The sequence below is a fragment of the Bombina bombina genome, chromosome 2, assembly GCF_027579735.1.
Source record: "Bombina bombina isolate aBomBom1 chromosome 2, aBomBom1.pri, whole genome shotgun sequence".
Lineage (NCBI taxonomy): Eukaryota > Metazoa > Chordata > Amphibia > Anura > Bombinatoridae > Bombina > Bombina bombina.
In genome coordinates, this window is record NC_069500.1 from 1,145,486,995 (window position 1) to 1,145,508,147 (window position 21,153).

The 21,153-nt window shown below is 38.5% G+C and overlaps 1 protein-coding gene across 3 annotated transcripts in view; it reads right to left on the bottom strand.

Moving 5' to 3' along the window:
* SH3RF1 (SH3 domain containing ring finger 1) overlaps positions 1 to 21,153 on the bottom strand; it is a 379,385-nt gene that overhangs the window by 150,255 nt on the left and 207,977 nt on the right. For all 3 annotated transcript variants that reach the window (XM_053703817.1, XM_053703816.1, XM_053703815.1), the window contains exon 4: positions 11,359 to 11,454. In XM_053703817.1, the coding sequence (XP_053559792.1) occupies positions 11,359 to 11,454 (96 nt within the window). The remainder of the gene's footprint in view (positions 1 to 11,358; positions 11,455 to 21,153) is intronic.

Consider the following 21,153-nt stretch of genomic DNA (forward strand, 5'->3'; position numbering starts at 1 on the left):
TGGGTTGTAGAAGGTAACCCTGCTGAACAAACATCTTTTTAAGCAAACCTTCTAATTCTTTATCCATAGGATCTTTGAAAGCACAACTATCCTCTATGGGAATAGTGGTGCGTTTGTTTAAAGTAGAAACCGCTCCCTCGACCTTGGGGACTGACTGCCATAAGTCCTTTCTGGGGTCGACCATAGGAAACAATTTTTTAAATATGGGGGGAGGGACGAAAGGAATACCGGGCCTTTCCCATTCTTTATTAACAATGTCCGCCACCCGCTTGGGTATAGGAAAAGCTTCTGGGAGCCCCGGCACCTCTAGGAACTTGTCCATTTTACATAGTTTCTCTGGGATGACTAAATTTTCACAATCATCCAGAGTGGATAATACCTCCTTAAGCAAAATGCGGAGATGTTCCAATTTAAATTTAAATGTAATCACATCAGATTCAGCCTGCTGAGAAATGTTCCCTAAATCAGTAATTTCTCCCTCAGACAAAACCTCCCTGGCCCCCTCAGATTGGGTTAGGGGCCCTTCAGAGATATTAATATCAGCGTCGTCATGCTCTTCAGTAACTAAAACAGAGCAGCCACGCTTACGCTGACAAGGGTTAATTTTGGCTAAAATGTTTTTGACAGAATTATCCATTACAGCCGTTAATTGTTGCATAGTAAGGAGTATTGGCGCGCTAGATGTACTAGGGGCCTCCTGAGTGGGCAAGACTCGTGTAGACGAAGGAGGGAATGATGCAGTACCATGCTTACTCCCCTCACTTGAGGAATCATCTTGGGCATCATTGTCATTATCACATAAATCACATTTATTTAAATGAATAGGAATTCTGGCTTCCCCACATTCAGAACACAGTCTATCTGGTAGTTCAGACATGTTAAACAGGCATAAACTTGATCAGAAAGTACAAAAAACGTTTTAAAATAAAACCGTTACTGTCACTTTAAATTTTAAACTGAACACACTTTATTACTGCAATTGCGAAAAAACATGAAGGAATTGTTCAAAATTCACCAAATTTTCACCACAGCGTCTTAAAGCCTTGAAAATATTGCACACCAATTTTGGAAGCTTTAACCCTTAAAATAACGGAACCGGAGCCGTTTTAAGCTTTAAACCCCTTTACAGTCCCTGGTATCTGCTTTGCTGAGACCCAACCAAACCCAAAGGGGAATACGATACCAAATGACGCCTTCAGAAGTCTTTTATAAGTATCAGAGCTCCTCTCACATGCGACTGCATGCCATGCCTCTCAAAAACAAGTGCGCAACACCGGCGCGAAAATGAGACTCTGCCTATGCTTTGGGAAAGCCCCTAAAGAATAAGGTGTCTAAAACAGTGCCTGCCGATATTATTATATCAAAATACCCAGATAAAATGATTCCTCAAGGCTAAATATGTGTTAATAATCAATCGATTTAGCCCAGAAAAAGTCTACAGTTTAAATAAGCCCTTGTGAAGCCCTTATTTACAATCGTAATAAACATGGCTTACCGGATCCCATAGGGAAAATGACAGCTTCCAGCATTACATCGTCTTGTTAGAATGTGTCATACCTCAAGCAGCAAGGGACTGCAAACTGTTCCCCCAACTGAAGTTAATTGCTCTCAACAGTCCTGTGTGGAACAGCCATGGATTTTAGTTACGGTTGCTAAAATCATTTTCCTCATACAAACAGAATTCTTCATCTCTTTTCTGTTTCTGAGTAAATAGTACGTACCAGCACTATTTGAAAATAACAAACTCTTGATTGAATAATGAAAAACTACAGTTAAACACTAAAAAACTCTAAGCCATCTCCGTGGAGATGTTGCCTGTACAACGGCAAAGAGAATGACTGGGGTAGGCGGAGCCTAGGAGGGATCATGTGACCAGCTTTGCTGGGCTCTTTGCCATTTCCTGTTGGGGAAGAGAATATCCCACAAGTAAGGATGACGCCGTGGACCGGACACACCTATGTTGGAGAAATATCTATTTTCTTGAAATAATAACCTCCATATTTTCGGTTTTCTGAGGGAAAGAATTTTCTGGATAGTATATTTTTTATAAATGAAAAAAACAGCTCTCAGCATCATCAAAATGTGTTCAGTATGTGCTCTGGATGAAATTAATTATTTAAAGATTACTGCAAAGGGTGAGGAGCCCTTTGTTTTATAAAACTTCCATAGTTATTGAGGGTAACTCTGACAAAAGCAATTAACGTAACGGTGTTCCAGAGTTTCCAGTGTAATATTTTGTACAGCTTCATTCCCACTTACTTCATGCAAAATGTTTTATTGGGATAATGACTTTTTTAAATGTATGTAATAATGTTTTCAGTTTATCTTGGCGCATGTGATGTTAAGTAGGTGGTTGTGCGACACAGAGAGGTAATATTCCCACATCCCAAACTCGCAACCTGCTACACAGCTACAAAGCTCAAAATATTTCATAAGTACAGTCCAGATGTCTCCTGGAAATGAGAGAGAGAAACCTAAACAGAAACCAGCAAACTGTGTTTTTTTTTTTGCCCAGCATGTTCTAGTCACGCAACAAGCAAGCCCGGGCGATGTATTTAAACAAGGGTTTCAGTTTTACATATAGTCAAAGGATCTTTTACTAATGTAATCATTAAAAATGTCTTTAAAGTCTAGGCAAAACCCATGTTCTGAATTTATAATTACACGACAAGCATGTGATCCAAAAAATAACTGGCAAAAAAACCCTCACATATGGTAAACAGATTTTATGGTTTAATCTTTTCTTATAAAATAAGTGAGATGATGCGATTAATAAAAATGTATGCTGTTGAAACAAATGTTTTTTTTTCTGTTTTTTTCCTGCACATTTATGACTGCTTTATGACAGTACAAATACTAAAATGTGCTAAGCTGTGGATACAGTGTGAGGTGTACTTTCCCATTATCATATTAGTGGGATAATCCACTAAAAGTGAAGTCGTATATTAAAGAGATAAAACTTAAATAATTCTATCATGCATATGAGGGCACTATTTAAACATTTTTCAGGGATGTTTCCGATTTTTTTTGCATTACAAAAAGGTGTTTTTTTTCCAGCTAGATTACAAGTAAAGCGCTAATTGCCCGTTTGCGGGCACACAATAATTAACCAGCCATTACAAGTGGCTGGCTATTGCTACCGCAAGCTTGCAGTAGCAATTAGTGTTTAGAAAATTAACCAGAGATCAGATTATAACTTTGATATTGGCCGCTAAAAGGTGGCGGACAAGTTAAGGAACAACTTCAGTTTCAGGCGGACCTGAAACTTTATGGTAGAAAGCAGCATCTTCTTCTTGTTAAATCTACCCCTTAGTGTCTATAAAACAATGGAAGCTGCCGTATTGTAACATTCTCTGCTGTGGCCAATTAGGGACAGTTATAAATAGGTCACTAGAGTGTGCATCCAATGTCTGTGTAGAATATAACAGGGTTCTGCACTTCCATTTCTATCAGGTACTAAAAAGCTCACAATTTCAGAATGGAATTACAGAAAAAGGGGACAAAATAAATAATGAAAGTATATTGCAGAGTTTGTTTTATATATACAATTTATCATTTTATATTACCATCTCAAAGTATTTAATGTCCCTTTAATATCTACATTCACCATAAGTGATGTTTATGAATTTGTAAATATTTATTGCTCTGTCCTCGGGAGATAACCAAAATGGGATTATTTTGTGCAGACAGACATGACGCTGTTTTACGCTTGGTGGGATATACATTTAAAAGGATGAACATTTCCTTTTTTATTTGATAAGAACAACATTGTATTAATAGGCAGTAAGTGTACACTTTCAGTTCGACAATCCATTAACATGTTCTGGCATAATCACATCAGGACAGTATGTAGAATGGAATTGTAATTTAAAGAGACTTGTCAAAATTTAAAGGGACAGTGTACTGTCATTTTTTGTTTAATTTGTTTCCAATAATCCATTTTAACTGCCGGAATATATTAAAATAAAAGTAGGAGCTATTTGTAAACAATTTGCCATATGATATAGCTGATTTTGCCTGTTGTATCCTCACTTATACTTACAATATAAATACTCAAGTAATGGTTATAGAAAGGATATGTAAATAAGAATGTTCAGAAAAAATTACACCCCCGTGGAAGTAGGAAGAAGAGATAATAATAACATAATTTATGCTTACCTGATAAAAAAAATTCTCTTGTAGTGTATTCAGTCCACGGGTCATCCATTACTTATGGGATTATATCTCCTTCCCAACAGGAAGTTGCAAGAGGATCACCCAAGCAGAGCTGCTACATAGCTCCTCCCCTCACATGTCATATCCAGTCATTCGACCGAAACAAGACAAGAAAGGAGAAACCATAGGGTGCAGTGGTGACTGTAGTTTGAATTAAAAATTTTGATCTGCCTTAAAAGACAGGGCGGGCCGTGGACTGAATACACTACAAGAGAAATAAATTTATCAGGTAAGCATAAATTATGTTTTCTCTTGTTAAGTGTATTCAGTCCACGGGTCATCCATTACTTATGGGATACCAATACCAAAGCTAAAGTACACGGATGATGGGAGGGACAAGGCAGGAATTTTAAACGGAAGGAACCACTGCCTGAAGAACCTTTCTCCCAAAAACAGCCTCCGAAGAAGCAAAAGTGTCAAATTTGTAAAATTTTGAAAAAGTGTGAAGTGAAGACCAAGTTGCAGCCTTGCAAATCTGTTCAACAGAGGCCTCATTCTTAAAGGCCCAGGTGGAAGCCACAGCTCTAGTGGAATGAGCTGTAACTCTTTCAGGAGGCTGCTGTCCAGCAGTCTCATAGGCTAAGCGTATTATGCTACGAAGCCAAAAGGAGAGAGAGGTAGCCGAAGCTTTTTGACCTCTCCTCTGTCCAGAGTAAACGACAAACAGGGAAGAAGTTTGACGAAAATCTTTAGTTGCCTGCAAATAGAACTTCAGGGCACGGACTACGTCCAGATTATGCAAGAGTCGCTCCTTCCTTGAAGAAGGGTTAGGACACAGTGATGGAACAACAATCTCTTGATTGATATTCCTGTTAGAAACTACCTTAGGTAAGAACCCAGGTTTAGTACGCAGAACTACCTTGTCTGAATGGAAAATCAGATAAGGAGAATCACAATGTAAGGCAGATAACTCAGAGACTCTTCGAGCCGAGGAAATAGCCATCAAAAACAGAACTTTCCAAGGTAACAGCTTAATATCAATGGAATGAAGGGGTTCAAACGGAACACCTTGAAGAACTTTAAGAACTACGTTTAAACTCCACGGCGGAGCAACAATCTTAAACACAGGCCTAATCCTAGCCAAAGCCTGACAAAAGGCCTGAACGTCTGGAACTTCTGCCAGACGTTTGTGTAGAAGAATAGACAGAGCAGAAATCTGTCCCTTTAACGAACTAGCAGATAAGCCCTTTTCTAAACCCTCTTGTAGAAAAGACAATATCCTAGGAATCCTAACCTTACTCCATGAGTAACTCTTGGATTCGCACCAGTATAAATATTTACGCCATATCTTATGGTAAATTTTTCTGGTAACAGGTTTCCGAGCCTGTATTAAGGTATCAATAACCGACTCCGAGAAGCCACGCCTTGATAGAATCAAGCGTTCAATCTCCATGCAGTCAGTCTCAGAGAAATTAGATTTGGATGATTGAAAGGACCCTGAATTAGAAGGTCCTGCCTCAGAGGCAGAGACCACGGTGGACAGGACGACATGTCCACTAGGTCTGCATACCAGGTCCTGCGTGGCCACGCAGGCGCTATCAGAATCACCGATGCCCTTTCCTGTTTGATCCTGGCAATCAGTCGAGGAAGCATCGGGAATGGTGGAAACACATAAGCCATGTTGAAGACCCAAGGGGCTGTCAGAGCATCTATCAGCACCGCTCCCGGGTCCCTGGACCTGGATCCGTAACAAGGAAGCTTGGCGTTCTGGCGAGACGCCATGAGATCCAGTTCTGGTTTGCCCCAACAATGGACCAGTTGAGTAAACACCTCCGGATGGAGTTCCCACTCCCCCGGATGAAAAGTCTGACGACTTAGAAAATCCGCCTCCCAGTTCTGTACGCCTGGGATGTGGATCGCTGACAGGTGGCAAGAGTGAGACTCCGCCCAGCGAATTATCTTTGAGACTTCTAACATCGCTAGGGAACTCCTGGTTCCCCCTTGATGGTTGATGTAAGCCACAGTCGTGATGTTGTCCGACTGGAATCTGATGAACCTCAGTGTTGCTAACTGAGGCCAAGCTAGAAGAGCATTGAATATTGCTCTTAACTCTAGAATATTTATTGGGAGGAGTTTCTCCTCCTGAGTCCACGATCCCTGAGCCTTCAGGGAGTTCCAGACTGCGCCCCAACCTAGAAGGCTGGCATCTGTTGTTACAATCGTCCAATCTGGCCTGCGAAAGGTCATACCCTTGGACAGATGGACACGAGAAAGCCACCAGAGAAGAGAAACTCTGGTCTCTTGATCCAGATTTAGTAGGGGGGACAAATCTGAGTATTCCCCATTCCACTGACTTAGCATGCATAATTGCAGCGGTCTGAGATGCAGGCGCGCAAATGGCACTATGTCCATTGCCGCAACCATTAAGCCGATTACTTCCATGCACTGAGCCACTGACGGGCGTGGAATGGAATGAAGGACACTGCGAGCATTTAGAAGTTTTGATAACCTGGACTCCGTCAGGTAAATTTTCATCTCTACAGAATCTATTAGAGTCCCTAGGAAGGAGACTCTTGTGAGTGGTGATAAAGAACTCTTTTCCACGTTCACCTTCCACCCATGCGACCTCAGAAATGCCAGAACTATCTCTGTATGAGACTTGGCCCTTTGAAAGCTTGATGCCTGTATCAGGATGTCGTCTAGATACGGAGCCACCGCTATGCCTCGCGGTCTTAGAACCGCCAGAAGTGAGCCCAGAACCTTTGTAAAGATTCTCGGGGCCGTAGCCAACCCGAAGGGAAGAGCTACAAACTGGTAATGCCTGTCTAGAAAGGCAAATCTTAGGTACCGATAATGATCTTTGTGAATCGGTATATGAAGGTAGGCATCCTTTAAGTCTACCGTGGTCATGTATTGACCCTCTTGGATCATGGGTAGGATGGTTCGAATAGTTTCCATTTTGAATGATGGAACTCTTAGGAATTTGTTTAAGATTTTAAGGTCCAAGATTGGTCTGAAGGTTCCCTCTTTCTTGGGAACCACAAACAGATTCGAGTAAAACCCTTGCCCTTGTTCCGTCCGCGGAACTGGGTGGATCACCCCCAATACTAAGAGGTCTTGCACACAACGTAGAAATGCCTCTTTCTTTATCTGGTTTGCTGATAACCTTGAAAGATGAAATCTCCCTTGTGGAGGAGATGCTTTGAAGTCCAGAAGATATCCCTGAGATATGATCTCCAACGCCCAGGGATCCTGGACATCTCTTGCCCAAGCCTGGGCGAAGAGAGATAGTCTGCCCCCCACTAGATCCGTTTCCAGATAGGGGGCCCTCTCTTCATGCTGTCTTAGGGGCAGAAGAAGGCTTTCTGGCCTGCTTGCCCTTGTTCCAGGACTGGTTAGTTTTCCAGCCCTGTCTGTAACGAGCAACAGCTCCTTCCTGTTTTGGAGCGGAGGAAGTTGATGCTGCTCCTGCCTTGAAATTACGAAAGGCACGAAAATTAGACTGTTTGGCCTTTGACTTGGCCCTGTCCTGAGGAAGAGTATGACCCTTACCCCCAGTAATGTCAGCAATAATTTATTTCAAGCCGGGCCCGAATAAGGTCTGCCATTTGAAAGGAATATTAAGCAATTTAGATTTAGAAGTCACATCAGCTGACCAGGATTTAAGCCATAGCGCTCTGCACGCCTGGATGGCGAATCCGGAGTTCTTAGCCGTTAGTTTGGTTAAATGTACAACGGCATCAGAAACAAATGCATTAGCTAGCTTAAGTGCTTTAAGCTTGGCCATAATCTCATCCAATGGAGCTGTGCGAATGGCCTCTTCCAGAGACTCAAACCAGAATGCTGCAGCCGCAGTGACAGGCGCAATGCATGCAAGGGGCTGTAAGATAAAACCTTGTTGAACAAACATTTTCTTAAAGTAGCCTTCTAATTTTTTATCCATTGGATCCGAAAAAGCACAACTATCCTCCACCGGGATAGTGGTACGCTTAGCTAAAGTAGAAACTGCTCCCTCCACCTTAGGGACCGTCTGCCATAAGTCTCGTGTGGTGGCGTCTATCGGGAACATTTTTCTAAACATCGGAGGTGGGGAAAAAGGCACACCGGGTCTATCCCACTCCTTGCTAATAATTTCTGTAAGCCTTTTAGGTATAGGAAAAACGTCAGTACACACCGGTACCGCAAAGTATCTATCCAACCTACATACTTTTTCTGGAATTGCAACCGTGTTACAATCATTCAGAGCCGCTAATACCTCCCCTAGCAATACGCGGAGGTTCTCAAGCTTAAATTTAAAATTAGAAATCTCTGAATCCGGTCTCCCTGGATCAGATCCGTCACCCACAGAATGAAGCTCTCCGTCCTCATGTTCTGCAAATTGTGACGCAGTATCAGACATGGCTCTCACATCATCAGCGCGCTCTGTCCTTAACCCAGAGCTATCGCGCTTGCCTCTTAATTCAGGCAATTTAGATAATACCTCTGTCATAACAGCAGCCATGTCTTGCAAAGTGATTTGTATGGGCCTCTCTGATGCACTTGGCGCCACAATATCACGCGCCCCCTGAGCGGGAGGCGAAGGTACTGACACGTGAGGAGAGTTAGTCGTCATAACTTCCCCCTCGTTGTCTGGTGATAATTTCTTTACAGATATAGATTGACTTTTATTCAAAGTGACATCAATACAATTAGTACACATTTCTGTGGGGCTCCACATTGGCCTTCAAACATAGTGAACAAGCAGATTCATCTGTGTCAGACATGTTTAAACAGACTCGCAATGAGACTAGCAAGCTTGGAAAAAAAAAAAAAAAAAAGCACAAAAAAAAAAAACGTCACAGTTGAAATAACAAAGCACCAAATCAGTTATAGCAACCAAATCTTCACAGTTAATGTATTAAGTTAGAAGAGTATTGCACCCACTAGCAAATGGATGATTAACCCCTTAATACCCAAAAACGGATAATCAAATTAACAATTAACGTTTTTTATCACAGTCAAACACACTGTCACAGGTCTGCTGTGACTGATTACCTCCCTCAAAATGACTTTTGAAGACCCCTGAGCTTTCTAGAGACGTCCTGGATCAAGGAGGAAGGAGCAGGAAGACTGAAACTGAATTTTTACTGCGCAAAAAAGCGCTAAAATAGGCTCCTCCCACTCCTATTACAACAGTGGGAAACCTCAGTTAATCGATTCTATATAGAAATAAACAACAGCCATGTGGAAAATTTCATGCCCCAAAAGATTTATCACCAAAGTACCTCACAAAAAACGAATAACATGCCAGTAAACGTTTTAAACATACACTTTAAAAGTTTGATAGTGTTATTAATAAGCCTGCTACCAGTCGCTTCTACTGCAGTTAAGGCTTATACAATACTTCGGTATTAACAGTATTTTCCTAGTCAATTCCATTCCTTAGAAAATTACTTATTGTACATACATTCATCAGCCTGATACCAGTCGCCGCTGCATTTAAGGCTGTACTTACATTACATCGGTATCAGCAGTATTTTCTTAGTCAATTCCATTCCTTAGAAAAATAATTTACTGCACATACCTCGTTTGCAGGATTCCCCGCATGCTATTCCCTTTCTGAAAGTTACCCCACTACTCAGAATGTGCGAGAACAGCCAGTGGATCTTAGTTACTTCTGCTAAGATCATAGAAAACGCAGGCAGATTCTTCTTCTAAATACTGCCTGAGAACAAATAGCACACTCCGGTGCCATTTAAAATAACAAACTTTTGATTGAAGAAATAAACTAAGTATAAAAACACCACAGACCTCTCACAACGACCTATCTAGTTGAGTTGCAAGAGAATGACTGGATATGACATGTGAGGGGAGGAGCTATGTAGCAGCTCTGCTTGGGTGATCCTCTTGCAACTTCCTGTTGGGAAGGAGATATAATCCCATAAGTAATGGATGACCCGTGGACTGAATACACTTAACAAGAGAAACAATAATTTTCAATTGTTCTTTCGAAGGGCAGAATGATCTAAAAGCTCTCTGCTCAAGTTAATGGCCTTGCGATATTCTACATATATTTTCAGAACAGATAAGGATAGTAGACTGTAAAGGGAGATTTAAATGCCAAAATAGGGTACTCAAATCCATTAGCGTGTGTCATTTTCATACTACTGATCCTTGATAACTATGTGCCACTCGTAACTGCAAATCCATCCTGCCAATCAAAAGATGGTACAACACAGCTTCCTAGGGTCACTAAAGGTCTAAAATGGTCTGACAAATTAGAGCATGTTATTTTTGCATTAAAATGCCCATGTAAAGGGACATGAGACCCCAAATTCTTCTTCTTCTTATTATTATTATTCAGACAGGCCATGTGATATAAAGATAATATAAGCGGTAATTACATAGATACAGTGTACTGCCTTATGCACTCTAAGGGGGTGATTTATCAAGCTGAGGCGGACAAGGGCACCCCTGTCCACCGCAGCTCGCCTCTGTCAGACTGAATTTCCATGGCGGAATTCAGTATTGCACACGAGCGCTATTTTGCGCTCGCGTGCAATCCCGCCCCCTGCATGCAGGCAGGAGCTGTCAATCTCCCCGATCGGACTAAACCACAGAGATTAAATTTTGCCACTTTAGAGGTGGCGAAAGATTAAAGAAGCAGCGGTCTGATGACCGCTGATTGTTAAATACGGCGTGCAGGTTCTCTTATGAGAACCTGCAGCCGTAGTGAGTCAAAAGGCTTGCAAAGCCTTTCATAAATCGACCCCTTATTCTAATGTGTCCAATACTGCAGGGTAGCAGCATTGCATTTAGTAGGCCTGACTGATATTACAATTGACCATGGTCTCTAAATCAGCCGATTTATTCATACATATCTAATCTCCTTTTTCTGCCATCTGTTTTCCTATTTATAATATTTTGAATGTTTCTTTTTAAAATTCAGATTTATGATCAACTATCGGGGTAATTTTTCCCCCATATACTTAAATTACTGCACAGACAATACAATATTACAAAAGAAAATAATCTGGCAGCTGTCTATATACAAATCACGCAGACATTGTACGCCATGTGGTTTATTAATGTAGTCAAATATGATTAAGACAATTCATACTTGTATAATTCACAAAACACATTAAGCATTTGCCTTCCCACTAAATGAATTGGCTTTCGTTTTTAGGAGAAAACATCTTTAATTCCTGCTCCTATGTGACTTACCTCTACATAGGAAATTGGGAATATTCCTATTTTGTCTCCCAGCATTCCTTCTGCCCAGTTTTCATCCACTCTGCGTATAACGGTTAGAATGTCATCCTGTGTAGACAAAAAATGATTATCTCACCAGGTTATATTAACTACGCCTCACTTCATCCCACAACACAATCCATATGGGCTCCTATGTGTTACCCAATAGCAGGGGAAGTGTGATGTAACCGGACCCAGAGGTGTTCTGTATGGTAATTCATATACACATAATGAAGTTCACATGTGGTGGAGCTACGCAGGACTTTGTAGGTGCAACGGTCTTGGGTTTCTGACAATGTCAGAATTCTTTAATAAACCAACACAATTATTCTCTAGAGATTTAGAACTGAAGAAGGTGAAAATCTCCACACAAATCTTTTCCTTTTGACTGAAGAAACGTACAAGGTCTTAAGTTCAATTATGATCCCAAACTATGAATAATTTGACCATTGTGACGCTATGGGATATTCACCACAAGCTAGAATATCCGTACGTGTTAGACTTCAATTAATGTCAAATTTAACATTTGCTCTTTTCGTGTCTACATGAGCTTGGCTCCCTGGTCAGCGTCTCATAAAGCTACAAGGAATATTGTTCAATAAAGAACATGTTTTAAAAAAAAAAAAAAATATCCTAAACATTTTTAATCACACATATAAAAGATGGCTATAAAAACAAAATATCTTGCTGCATGAAAGTAATTTAAATTCATTGTGAAAGTAATAGGGAATGCATGTTTTACAACTTTTTCTATGGGACATATTGATTATTGGCTGATTAGGCCAACACCCATAGTGTTGTTAGTGGACAATGACAACTCCCCAGCTTAAAGGGACACTGAACCCAAATGTTTTATTTCATGATTCAGATAGAGCATGAAATTTTAAGCAACTTTCTAATTTACTCCTCTTATCAATTTTTCTGTGTTCTCTTGCTATCTTTATTTTAAAAGCAGGAATGAAAATCTTAGCAGCCAGCCCATTTTATGTTCAGCACCATGGATAGCACTTGCTTATTGGAGGCTTACATTTACCCACCAATAAGCAAGCATAACCCAGGTTCTCAACCAAAAATGAGCCGGCTCCTATGCATCACATTTCTGCTTTTTAAATAAAGATAGCAAGAGAACAAAGAAACATTGATAATAGGAGTAAATTAGAAAGTTGCTTAAAATTGCATGCTCTATCTGAACTGTGAAAGAAAAAAATTTGGGTTAAGTGTCCCTTTATGAACAAAAACTTTTTTAGGACTGGTACGTGCATTTTTCAAATAAATAAACTGTAAAGTGTCCTGTAAAGTCCTCATGAAACTTTTTATTCTTTTTATTAAATACATTTATTAATATCCTATTTCTAACAATAAAATGTTTAATCATCTAGATCATTTTTCTTTCACAGCGACCTTTAGAATACTTTATTAAGTACTGTCAGAATAGAATAGGACATTTCGCAAGATTACCACAAAGCCTATACTATATTTTTATTAGGTCCAGACTTGCGCAATGTCCCTTGCTAATAAGCGTGCCTCTTTATTAGAGCTTGTCTGGTACAGGATTTGTTTAGCAAGTCCATTTGTATTTGTCAAACTAAAAGTTCTCCGCTTTAAAAAAAATATCAAAGAAACAGTTGTATACTTCTGGGCAGCCATAAGACACTACTCTTCTGCCAAATGCAAATCAGAGGAATCACAATATTTGTTTTGCAACATCAGGAGATCAACAATACATTTAAGACAAGCTGTTTACACAAATGCTGCCATATGGTTAGGATAAGGACTGCATCAATCAAGTGAGCACCAGTGCCAGGTATATAGGTATGATGAGCACTGTACAACTGCAGGAATCACACACAAGGCCCGATAGATAGATAGATAGATAAATACATAGAGAGAGAGAGACAGACATAGATAAATAAATAGATAAAGACATATACATAGAGATACATACTGTAGATAGATATAGAGACGGACAGACAGACATAGATAGGGAGTTATATAGACAGATATATATCTATATCAATAGCATATTTCTAATACTGCAATATTCTAATATTGAAACTGCACTGTCTCAAGTGTTTAATTTTAATAACATTGATTGCACACATTGAACACACAGTACTAAATGAGTTCACTTATAATTTTGCAACCGCACTGTAACAAAGGTCTTATAACACATTTTGTACAGTGTTATCACGATATTAAAACTAAACACGCACAGTACAGTGTGATCACGATATTAAAACTAAACACGTACAGTACAGTGTGATCACGATATTAAAACTAAACACGTACAGTGTGATCACGATATTAAAACTAAACACGTACAGTACAGTGTGATCACGATATTAAAACTAAACACGTACAGTACAGTGTAAACTTGTAGCAGCTATACATATACAATGTTAAAGAGACACACATTTTCTCTAATGATTCAGATAGAGCATGCAATTTTAAACAACTTTCTAATTTACTTCTAGTATCAATTTTCTTTTTCTCTTGGCATCTATTGTTGAAAAGCCGGGACGTATGATTTTTGGAGCACTTTATGGCAGCACTATTTCCTGCCATGTAGTGCTCCAGTTGCCTACCTAGGTATCGCTTCATGGTAATGAAGCAAACTTAAATAAATACATTTTCTTTTGTAATTCAGACAAAGCATACAATGTTAAAAAAGTTTCCAATGTACGAGTTTCATATCCCTTTGAACAAGCTGTCTATTTTAAATAACACATTTTACATTTATACTTTACATATAGTACATGTTGTGTAAAAATACATTAAAAACACTCCGCTCCACAGCGCCAAGATCCGCATTCACTAGCAATGTGGTCAGATTTTTGAAAAGACGGCAAGCCCTATACTGTCCTATGGAAGGCGACTATCAGCCCACTTTTTAAAAAAATATTGCGTGACTTGACAATCCTTTGAACATTGGGCCGGCCTTATGTCTGTTCAGAGTTGGCAATGACTTATATGATGCAAACAGGGCCGCCACTAGAAATTTTGGGGCCCCTGACTCACCCATTGATCAGGGCCCCCCCCCCCCCCTCCTTTGACATGTGCAATTTTTGACCAAGTGACTAAAATGTATATGCACTTTATTCTTAAGTGTCTATTTAAACTTGGAAATGTTGTAAAGGTAGTAACATACACTGAAACACTCACACACACACACTCACACATAAGGATTCACATATAGACACTCTAGCAAACACGCAAAGAAACTCAGACACAGACACCCAAACAGACACTCAGCACTTGTTTACATTGACCTGACAAGTAATGAGGTAAACTACAGTTTTGTAAAAAAAAAGGAGATTTAGAAAACAAAATATGGATTTCTGATTATCTTTTTGTAAAGGAAGATGCCAACTAAATGATGACACCAGCATGCAGTGGCTGAAAGGAAGGGCCCTGAACTGCCTAAACAATAATTTAAAGGTTAAATGGTAGATTGGTGACTTCCGGAAAGGTCTCATTAGTCTCAAAGTCTGTAGAAAGATGTGAATAATCAGTAGTAAGGTCAAAATGTACTAAAAAGGAACAGATAATGGACACACACACAAACTCAAACTTGCACATACACCCAAGGAAACACCAACAGAGACAGCCTCAGAAAACACACAAAGACATACACACACACAGAGACACCCACAGAAAACACACAAAGACATACACACACAGAGAGACAACCACATAAAACACAGAAAGACATACATAAACACACCCTCACTGAGACATCCACAGAAAACACACAAAGACATACACACACCCTCACAGAGACACCCACAGAAAATACACACCCTCACAGAGACATCCACAGAAAACACAGACATACATACACACACACACACACCCTCACAGAGACATCCACAGAAAACACAGACATACACACCCACCCTCACAGAGGCATCCAGACAAAATACACAAAGACAAACACACGCCCACCCTCACAGAGACACCCATAGAAAAAGCTCAAAGACATATGCACACACCCTCACAGACATCCACAGAAAATGCACAAAGACATACACACCCACCCTCACAGAGATACCAACAGAAACAAAATACATACACACTCATAGAGACACAAACCAAAGCACAAAGACATAAACACAGACACCCACAGAAACACTCACAGGAGGAAACATTTATGCACCTTGCATCCCCTAAATCAACAGTGTGTGACATGCATGATAAAAAAAAATGCAGAAATTAAGAGATCACTTTTTAAAGAATCTTATTTGTAAATGTGCAAACAAAAATAATTCTGTGAATTCAAAATTGTACATTAAGAGCATCACTTCAAATATAGTGTACAAATGTTCCCATCTGTCAGCTGTACTTGTGGATTTTGAAAATGCTGTACTCTTGGTGGAACCATAAGCTGTGGTACTCATACCATTAGATCTGGTTAAATGCAGGATTTAAGCTTGTTGGTATGCATTTCAAAATTAAGTCAGCTGTAGTGTAAACTGAACAGTTTTAAGTTAACCTGTCTCATTTCCAACACTGAGCAATCTTAGTCTGAGAGTATAACATGCCTCCTTGTATCTGGAAAGTCCTTGCATAAAGGGGCAGTAAACTGGAATGTAATATATATATCATTTGTGTATTGAGGAGGAAACATTTCTGCATGGTTTTAAATATAGAATTTCTACAGCATTGTCAAATAATCATAAATACACTGCTGCTAAAAAAAAAGTGTTTTTATGGACACCTGGCCCCACCATACAACTACTACCACACTGAAGTTACAATCTTAAATTGCACAAAGAAATAAAAAACATTTGCTAAGTAATTCCTACCTCCTCTGCAAATGAAAGTGATCAGCCGTCTGACTCAGGCACACACTGTACAAACAAAGTGCCAAGTCTGTCTCACGCTGTGCATAGTGGTTTAGTGCACACTCAGAAATCCTCTCAAATGCTAATACTTTACTCCTTGTAATAACGTTTCCCATGCTCAACTAGCACTCTGCTGTAGTACCCACTGGTGGCTGCCAAAATTTCAAAAAAAAAAAAAATTTTTTTTTTTTTTTAGTTCTTGCCTCATGGGCCCCCCCTAGCCCATTGGGCCCCTGACAGGAGTCACCCCTGTCACCCCCTGATGGCGGCCCTGGATGCAAATGAAGTATTCCCTGGCATAATACATGCTATATCTTGTTCTCTCTGAGCTGGAGCAGTATTTGAATGAGGGTGCATCGACTATGCACAGCATATGTACATATGTTGCCCAAAACAGTATATATCACAAGAAGCATTTTGCTGAGAAATATATCACTAAAATGCTTCTACTAAACAATGAAATGCACAAGACTATTATGTCCATTTCAAATACAGGAAAAGCGGGCAAAATACATCCTGAAACTACATTATAAAGTTACACGTTTTTGTAGGCAAATATTGTATACACAATTACATTTTGAATTTCTTTTAATGCATCAGAAATTATTCACTGCTTTACAACAGATCTGCATGCAAAATAAATCTTTTAAAAGTATTTAAATATGCTATATATACATTTATTTCACCAGCCCAGGACACTCTTGTATGTTGTTTTGTCTTAATTTCCTACCGTGGCCAATTACAGATAAATATAAACAAGCTCCTAACATATAAACCAATCACTGTGCAGCATTTAGGATGGCCAGGTTTTCGCATTCTATTCAATGCACTGTACTCTCTCTGAGGGGAGGGAAAACAATACAATTTTCAGCGTTACATTACAAATAAGGCAAAAGATTAATTAAACTGCACAAGATACAGAATTTTATGCGTAACAACATCCCTGTAGGTGCCTTTATTGGGAAAGAAGAAAACTAGAAGCGTATAATGCAGCTGTTGAAATGAAGGTAGAGAGAGGCCGGTGAAGACACTGCTCTCATGGATGTGAGAGGAGCACAGCAACAGCGTATGTGTTTACATTTCCCGACACCAAGTTAGTTTTTAGTATCCAGAGGCAAAGAAGAATCCTGAACAGTAAGACGTGTTTATTCTTGTTGCTGCCTGTGCAGCCGGGAACCCTGGGCGCATTATCAACACGAACAAATAAAATAGCTAAAGGTGCAAACTAAACATAGCTAGATGCAACCTTTTATTATGTCATTGAATGTGTATCTGATATTACTAACTTGGCTAGATGGAACTAGATGTATATAGCTGTATGCAGTTATCTGTTTTATTTCATAATTTTCATAACGTGACATTAAAACGCAAAACTAAATACCCACCCCCCAAAAAAATACCATGCAGTGTTCTTCCTTTATTCATATTAAATAACTCTGAAAATTGAGTTTTAATTTTTGCTCAATATGATCAACCTTGCGGGTCCAATGGCTCTGACTTGATCAGTGCAGTAACTAAATTATATATGCCCCTAATTGTGCACAACAAAAGGGAAAAAGACAAACATATGTGAAAGCTTTTCCAAGGGGTATGGATCTGGGATGCAAAACAATGCACATTTTGCAAAAAAAAAACATGTATTTATTATATATGCAGATCTTTTGCAATGCAGTGCTTAAATGCATATACTGTACAAATATTAAAAGTGGCATTACACACTAAACAAATGCCAAATATAATGATGTATTCACAGCAAAGATTTGTCTAAGAATATTATGCTAATATATTTTTTGAGTAATATTAGTTGTTCAATAAATAAGGGTATAAAGTTTTAGTGTAAATAAACCAATGGGTGCCACCATATTGCAACCTAGGTTTCATCACCATATTGCAACCTAGGTTTCATTTTCCAGTGAGGCCAATCAGGGATAGCTATAAAAGATTCACAAAAGTATGCAGCCAATGACTGTGTGGAGTCTACAGAGATTCCACTTCTAACATAAATTGGAAAATCCTCAAATTTAGTGCTGTGAAATCTGTTGGCGCTCTACAAATAACTAATAATAATAATTTTCAGAATTAAATTACAAGAAAAGGGAACAAAATAAATAATGAAAGTACTTTGCAAAGTTGTTTTACTTGATATAATTAAACACTTTATATTACAATCTCAAAGTGTTTTTATTGTCTTTATTGTCTTAAAAACATGTTTTTAAAGCAAATACATTGTGCTATGAATCCTTCAATTACTCTACTGAAAAAAAAAAATTATGCATTTTATAAGAATTCTGACAATGTAGTTTTTTGCTTGTGAATATTGAGCCCATTAGACAGTACTCTACAAAATCAGAAAGCAATCATACTGCCTGTGTTAAATATATGCAGCATTTAAATTTCATAGCTTGATATGTGATCTGTTTCTGTGATTGAGTGAGAACTAAATGAGAACATTAAAAAGTATACATCTTGTAATAATTCCAAACTGTGAAAAGAGCATGCTCTAAGCTGTATTTTTTGATAAAATTATATAGCAGGGAAAGATCCTCTCCTTTTATTACTGAAGTTGTCACATAATTAGGAGCTCCCCAGTGAAAGAGTCTGGCTAAATTTTAAAGGATAGCTAGCCAAGACCTATGAGGTTCAAATAAGCTCTTTATGGATTTACTGATGTATTTTTTTCCAAGATGTATTTCACTTTTAACTATAGACTTGCATAAGCCTATTTGCTTTGGCATATAAAACTAGTTGAATGGTAAAAAATATATTTTCTATGTAACTATATGCGTATACTTACAAGCTCTCAGCTAAGTGAAGAATGTTACTTAGTCCAAGTCTGGGCAACATTACCTGTCAACTTAATTATTGGACCATACCATTTAAAAGAGATTTATGCAAATGCGCAAAACACAGCCATCCTTGAATTCCAGGCTGATAGCCAAATGGATGGTTTTAAAATTATCTTTAAGAAATATTTTCTACTGTACTTTCCCATATTCAACACCTACGTCATGTTGAAAGCCACCAGTACCTGCCATGCAGGAAAAAGTGATGCAGCATATCATTAGCTCATATTTAGATTGCTTATTTAAATGGAAAATAAGTTAGGGTTTTTTTTTTTATAATGAAAAGGTAGCATCAACTTCCTGGTTCTGTTTTGTATAATATTTCCCATCATTAATTTAAGCATTACCCTAGAATAAAAATAGATTTTCACTGTGAATTTTTTAAGGTTTGCACAAATAATATCTATTTACGCAAATAGATGATGACTGAGTTTACAAAATCCCTTTAAAAGGGACATAAAACAAGTTGCGATAGAGACAAAATATAATAATATGTACTTTAATTACTTTACCTGCAAATGTATACTGCAGTGCCTCGCCATTAACCCTTTCTTTTAAGTTTCTAAATTGTACAGCTCTGCCCCCCCCCCCCCCACACACACACACACACAAACAATTCCTTTTATGGCTGTATCTATATCCACCTTTGCTTTGGTAGAATGCAAGACTTTAACACTCATTATCTGCTGGAGCATGCCTAGAAGCAAATAAGCTGCTGTGAACTCAGTTGTAAATAAAATGCCTGTGTTTCTGATGCTAAACACTGATAAGGGGGGTGGATCAGACTGATCCAGACAGCATGACTATGTAACTAATTTTGCTTATTTTTGAAAATTATTTTAAAATACTTGCCAGCAATTTTTAAACATTTTTTTTATGCAAACTCTTTTTACTTAATTAGCCCTTTTAGGATATGCACAGATCTCAACATGTTTTATGGCACTTTAAGAATGTTTCCATCTCAAATATTATTTTATGGTTTAACCCCTTCAAGTCCTGAATTATTATCTTATAGGCAAATATTATCCTTCTGTCATCCAAAATTAATACTGAAAAACAAATTTAAGCTAAGTGATGTCTTTAACATGTTTTTTTCATGTCCACTATAATGGACGTTCCGACAGAGAAAGCAAAATTAAAACTCACATGGGACTTTTGTACAATGATTAATGTTGTTTAATTACAGAATTCTACACAGCTGGGCATACCAATTTATTGTTTTTTTCATGTATAGACAGTTGCTTTGCAATAAAAAAACTCAGAGAATGTTAGTTTAACGTAATAATGGCAGATGTTTAAGGAAACACCACTGTTAGAAGATACAATTAAAAAAAAACAACTAATATTTCTCCTACATTCCTTGTAGTTCAACTAAAGTGTAACAAAAATAATATATGTATAAACTTTGCAAACATAGCATTGATATTGTCTGAAATAAAATACAACTTAGCTCGACAAAGAAACCAATTTTTGAAACGCGTTGCTCACGTGACTCCGTATTGGAGCACACCTGTTATTTGAATATTTGGCTGACAAGACTCCGGGTAGTGGCGCAGGTAAACTGGTGTTACAGCACATCTGATGGTCTAGATTTGTTAGATACGATCAGACCAGTCAGTGTTTGTATCTGCAGCCTACTTCCCTGTAATACCCAATTCACAGGTTTTCACTATAAACCTATTGAACACGCAGATTTGGAAATTCCATACACAGCAGATATACAGCTGATACAGGGACGGATCCAGCAGTGTGCCCTAACGCCAACTCCAGCAGTCCTTACTGTGAGTACGGATTGTGTTTTTTCACCTGTGCTTTGTGATATTACACTAAAAGGAATTCTCCTCTCTATGTCTACAGGAGGATTCATACGCAAAGTATCCACCTAAAGAGGATAGCAAACTGGATATTCTACTCTGTTTCCTACTAGGATAATTTGGGACAAACAGTAGTTTGTACTATATATACGATCCCTATCTGAAAAACGGCTATCATATTAAAGTTGTCGTTTGCTGCAATTCACATATACTGCAGTTTCATTTTGTTATCTGTAATTGCTCTTTTGTTTAAGTTTTTGTAACTAT